This window comes from Ambystoma mexicanum, chromosome 7p, assembly GCF_040938575.1.
Source record: "Ambystoma mexicanum isolate Mex_15411 chromosome 7p, UKY_AmexF1_1, whole genome shotgun sequence".
Taxonomy (NCBI): Eukaryota; Metazoa; Chordata; class Amphibia; order Caudata; family Ambystomatidae; genus Ambystoma; species Ambystoma mexicanum.
The window spans coordinates 216,503,013-216,509,050 of NC_090939.1; the positions used below are offsets into that span (position 1 = coordinate 216,503,013).

General features: G+C 41.2%; 1 protein-coding gene across 3 annotated transcripts in view; it reads left to right on the forward strand.

Moving 5' to 3' along the window:
- Nucleotides 1-5,811, forward strand: part of KCNJ6 (potassium inwardly rectifying channel subfamily J member 6) — a 1,845,462-nt gene extending 1,839,651 nt beyond the window's left edge. For all 3 annotated transcript variants that reach the window (XM_069636081.1, XM_069636080.1, XM_069636079.1), the window contains one exon: nucleotides 2,230-5,811. In XM_069636081.1, coding sequence (XP_069492182.1) covers nucleotides 2,230-2,555 — 326 coding nt within the window. In that variant the 3' untranslated portion in view covers nucleotides 2,556-5,811. The remainder of the gene's footprint in view (nucleotides 1-2,229) is intronic.
- Nucleotides 5,812-6,038: the final 227 nt, after the last annotated feature.

Below are 6,038 nucleotides of genomic sequence, written 5' to 3' on the forward strand. Positions count from 1 at the left end.
GAGATCCTTCTGCCATTAAAAGCTTTGCACACAAACACCACCCTTAAGGTGTGCCTAACTGCTCAAGGCCATCTTTCAGCAGAAATCCCCACCGGAAGAGGGGTCAAACAAGGGCGCCCTGTTGCACCAGCGCTGTTTCTAGCATACATGGGCGACCTTGGCGAAACAGAGGACGTCACCAGAACATTTCCTCCAAAACTGGCAAAGGGAGTAATCAGCCGACTCATGTATGCCGACGACCTCATCCTTTTCAATCAAACCCAGATAGGACTCCAGAGACAGTTAACAAGCTTACTCCGATACATAGCAGAGAACCACTTGCAAATCAATAAAGATAAAACTAAAATACTGATTCTGGAGTCCTCGTCAAGAAGAGCTGACAAATACAAATGGTACCTAGAAGACACAGAGATAGAAAAAACAAGAGTTTAAATATTTAGGTGTAACCATTGACAGCTCCCGATAAGAAAGTGCAATGCAAGAAGTGCTGACAACGAAAATAAAAAAATTAGCTGCACAAGGCAAAGTAATAGACTTGAAATTTGAAAAATTATCAACAATACCAGCAATCGAATTTGACAAGAAAATAGTGGTGCCACCAATTACATACGATGCAGAAGCAATGCCATCGATCCCAAAAAAACTTTGGTCAAAGCTCGAAGGATACTTTTGGAGGTCAGTTCTGTCTCTACCAAATTCAACTTCAATGCCGGCAATTCGACGCAAACTGAGTCTCCTCTCGCTAGTAGGCACAATAAACATCAATTCAATCCTTCTTTATCGCAAGTGCATTATCCAAGACGGACAAGAAATCTACACACTAATAGGAGACGAAATGCAAGCAGGCAAATTGGGAATGCTAACGAGTTGGAAAAAGGAAAATAAATCCTTACTGAGCTCAGTGGCCTGCTCAGAAGACGACCTGATCTTAAATCCGGTCAGAGTGCCTGAAAAACTGAAAAACCTCGACTGGTCACAAACACAAGAGGAAGCAGCAGCAAACAAACTCTTACCTCATCTACCGCAAACACTGTGCAAAATAAACGAACTTCAGAGGTACATCAAAAAATTCCCAAGCAGAGCTTCCAGAAACTACCTACTCAGGGTAAGATTAAACTTAATTGAAACCAACGAGATTTGCCAGATTAGAGGCATTTCGGACTCAAGTGAATGTCGTTTCTGTGGCGCCGACAAGGAAACTATTCGTCACTTACTCCTGTTCTGTCCAAAAAATCGGCCAATAAGATCGGCCTACCTCGACCACCTTTGGACTCATAGATACTTTGATGCTGATAAATGGTGGCACAGATTGATTGGAGGTGACAGACCCACATGGCAAATTGCCACTTTGAAGATCATACAAGAAACTATGAAAATGCTGTGCTGACGCCCTTAGTAACCCAAGAATCACAATAACACGAACCTTTGTAAAGTTCCTTGTGGAGCAAACACAAATAAAAAAAAAATTACAAAAAAATAAAAAAATACCTGCCACCTATCACCCCCCAATACCCTTACCCAAACTCAAAACTACACGTTGACATGCAGACGTGCAAAACAACGAAAACACACCAAACGCTCCTGTACACCTTTCCCTAGAGCAAACCTAACGAGCTAATTTTCCTGGGGCAGTGAATTGTCTCACTTGGATGTTATAGCTGTAGTACAATGACAATTGATTTGACCAGACCTTAACCCACCATACAGTAGCATGTGTATTTCCCCCAGGGTGGTGGACCACAACAGAAGACAAAGAGCCGCAATCAGTCAGGCCTGTGATCAGGTCATCACTGAGAAGGTAAAAATGTCGAATCTGAAAATGTCGGATTTCGAAATGCACGCAACAATATGTGGGGGTGTGGGGTATGCTTATAAAACATACAAGGAGAGTATAGGGCGATGGGGGGGGGGTCTCCGCCTGGAATATAATTGCAGAGAAATGTTTGGGAAAAAGAAATTCGACATTTTCAGCTTTGGCGTTGTAGATTTGCAGTGATCACATAGTTCCGTCAGGCCTTATGGCAAATGAAGATAGATGAAGTTCACAGTGTGGCGCCTGCTGATTGTGTTAAAGGAACTTTTCCTTAATATGTTTCTATTTTTTGATCATTCTAAAAACTTGAGTGGATTCTAATGTTTGATGCGCTAACCAGCCTAGTCTGATAGTCTGATTTGTAAATCCAACATGAGCATTTGTTGTGTGCTAACGTTTTCCGTCTCTTTCCCTAGGCATGACCTGCCAGGCTCGAAGCTCTTACGTTGCCTCGGAGATCATGTGGGGCCATCGTTTCACGCCAGTGCTCACGCTGGAGGACGGCTTTTATGAAGTTGACTACAACAGCTTCCATGACACCTACGAGACCAATACACCGTCCTTCAGTGCCAGAGATCTAGCGGAGTTGACCAGCCGGGCAGAGATGCCTTTGAGTTGGTCTGTGTCAAGCAAATTGGACCAGCACACAGAGTTGGTAACGGAAGAGGCCCCGAAGATCCACACCGACCAAACTGAAAGGAATGGAGACGTGGCCAACATTGAGAATGAATCCAAAGTGTAGGACGGGATCGGGAAAACATCACAGCACTTCTGATGTTTGCCAAACAAGAGAAACGGGTGTAGAGTGCAACGTCCTCTTGCCCGTTATCAAGGGATTTGGGAATTGAGTGGGACCGTCAGTATTGGTCGCTCTTTCTTACAGGTGATTCCTAGATCGTATAAACGTCCAACCAATGTGGAGTGCAACGGATGGGTGCATGTGTTCTTGGGCTCAGGATTGTCGTAGAAAAGTTAGTTTCAAGGTTTAATCGATAGGGGTACTGAGACAGGAAAATGACCGGCTGTTGCCCACCCCTGCAGTCAGTCTTGCCATCAGGTTTTTCCTGTAAAGCCCCCTGAGAGGGAGAGTGTTCCTACAGAATATGGGCATTGCAGCTTTAAGGCCACGCTAAGCAGAAGGCTCTGCAATTCGACAAGATGTTGTACATATGACATATATAATTATTTTCTCTTAAATATTTAGTAATAAACCCAGCATGTACAAAAGAAAAAAAAAGTCTAAATAATGTACATAGATGTGTAATTAATGTTGGTTTAGATAAATATGTCTAGAAATAATGGGATGCAAAAAAAAGAAACATTTAGTAGGCATTTCCATTCTGATATTCAGTGTATACAACCAATTTATTTGTTTGAGATTTTATTTAAGATATATCTGGTTCCTTCAGCACACAACCTTCTTCTTCAGAGTACCTCACTTTTTTCCTCACAAATTAATGTGCAGATTTGAATAAAGCCATATAGTAAAGCATGGGGCCAAAAGGGGAAGAACTATGATAGTATCACCCCAATACTGTGACCCGTTTACGAAACCAACCTCTCATTACAATATCATCTGAAGAGCAATTCATGGCTATTTGAAGCCCTCTAGTTGAAAAGCAGGAGATTCTAGGATAGCATGGGTTGCAGAACATGCTGTCACCTATTACAAGTACGTTCTCATGCCAGGTCATTACGCTGTTCAATACGATATCCGAATGTAAAATACGCATCTAGGAGTTTGATTGTCATTGGTGGATCCAAGAGAACTACGTTTTTAGCCTGGCTCTCACACCTGACCAACTTGTGTGATTCCTGGTCAAACCACTCTATCTCCCTGTGCTTTGTACCTTTATCTGTCAAAGATTGAGGTCACGTAGTACTAGATGAACCATCAGAATTAGGAATGATAACATCAACTGGAAAGTTAAATTTCCATTCAATCAAACGAGATGATTACACTGTGGCACAGAAACCTGGTTTGTCAGATGGTTGTAAACCTACCCTCTTTCAGACGATTGATTTGAATCCTGCCCTAGGTCTTATCAAGTCAAAATGGTTGGGTCCAATGCCTATTTGGTATGCGCAAAAAAGAGCCTGTGGTAGGTCTGGCTCATATGTGGCATTGTTCATTGCACAGTAAAAATCAACATTACTAGTTAGGCTGTCAATGGGCGTAGAATCCCACACCAGGATTGGCCCCAGTGGAGGGCAACCAGGCACATTTGTGTGGGAATATGGAACCATTGAGGAACATTTCAGAAGTTATATTTCACATTCTGCATTATTGAAATGTGCAATTGCAGAAGCAGACATTACATCATGAAAATGATCATAGCAAATTAATGATGTCATTATTCCGAAGGTCAAGGCAAAGGTTGCACCAAAACACACAGCTCTAGGGTAGATATGAGCAAGGGAAAGCAGGCAGATGGGATGCTGCCAAGGCTGTCTCCCTGCAACATCTAGGTTGGAATAAAAGCCAGGTCTTAGGCTCCTCTCTGAGGTTGTAGGGTGGAGGGGGGTTAAGATTGGGTAATAATGCATTTAAAAATCTCAAATAGGCATCATGTTGTCCACTGAGACCCCATTCGGAGTATCATCGTTGGTGATCAGGAATTTAAAGGGTAAATCTTTCTTGCTCTTAGGGTTGGACAAGAATATAACATCCCTCTGGTCTGGGAAGTTGCAAAGTGAGTTGAACCCATAGCGTTGAGTTGAAGAGGAAGTAAGCAGTTTGTACAGAATTACATTAAACAATTTGCGAAATTAGGCTCTAAATGATAATATCAACTGTGTAAATATCCACTACAAATATATGGAACACAAATGTAGACTATAACAATGTTAAAGCTTCAGTCTATAATTTTAAAATTATAAAAATAACAGCTTTGTGTGTATAATTACCAATTAAAATACATGCACCCTAAATCCGGCTGTTACTCACATCCCCACCTCTCCCACACACTCATGTACCGCACTGGATACCCTTTGTTTAGCCCACATTTTGGAAGTAACTCTAATCACTGATTTATTTTAAGTGGATATTTTCAGAGCCAATATTATCACAGAAACCATGAAACTATAGTTAGCAGTCCGACTGCCTTGTTCCAGATGTTCTCAAACTTGGCCACCTGCACAAGGTAAACCCAACAGAAAACCATTGTCATAGACCAGCCAAGCTATTTACATATAAACATCGCACTTTGTGAAAACGCTTGATCCACAACCATTGTAAATAATGGAGAGCAAGAAGACAAGCCATTAGAAGCCCTTTAACGTCTAGGTGAGGTTAGCAAAAAGCACTTTTAACTACTAAGGTCATTTCCTTGTGGATTTTTAAATGCCCGGTGCAAAAATATGACTATCTTGGTACATGTGTGTAACAGGTCCTTCTAAAACAAAACTGCAGCCTTAAATCTTTTTAGTCTGCCTAGTCTGGATGAGAAGAGTACACTGGAAAGAATAAAGCCTATATATTTTTAATATAACCTTTGATTAAAGACAAAAACTCAGGAGAAACCTGGTGGGTGGGTGGAAATTTTGCACTGTGATCAATCTTTCACACTGATTTCACATCTATAAACCACTTCTGCTAAAATCATAGTTGCCCATGATTATACGATGGATGAAATGATGCAACGAGGTCTGGCATTCAGTTGGCCTGCTCCATGTGTCCGGTTCCAGTCACCTGTTTTCAGTCCACGACCTGTGCATTACACAGAGATCAAACTGGCTACCGTATGGACCCTCTTCGGTAGTGAACTATGGTTGTTTCTCCATGAAACCTTTTCTATGCCAAGAAACAATAACAAAAATAAAGATTTGCAAAGAAGCAAAGTTGAGACACAACAAGAACATTCATATTTGTCTGTCATTTGGATCCATAGGTTCAAAATGCTGTTAACAATAATGTTCTGCTTGTTACATTGAAGGCGGTTGGTTACATTTGGTATGCATGTTGACATTACTTTTATTAAAACAGCTATTTCTGCAGATGTCTGATGTTAGAGTTGAATTAACTGGTTCAAACTGATGAAGGTGCCCTCTATTTCTTTATCAATGTGTTATTGACTTTACTGTGACTTCTGCTTCCAGAGCAAACCTAGCAAAAAGCTGACCACAAGCGTGTTTATTGGGTGTCATGGTTTAATTTTGTTATGCTTTAAAAAATTAACAAACTTTCTGAAACATATCGGAGAGCAGGTCAAATCAGTGTAGCTTT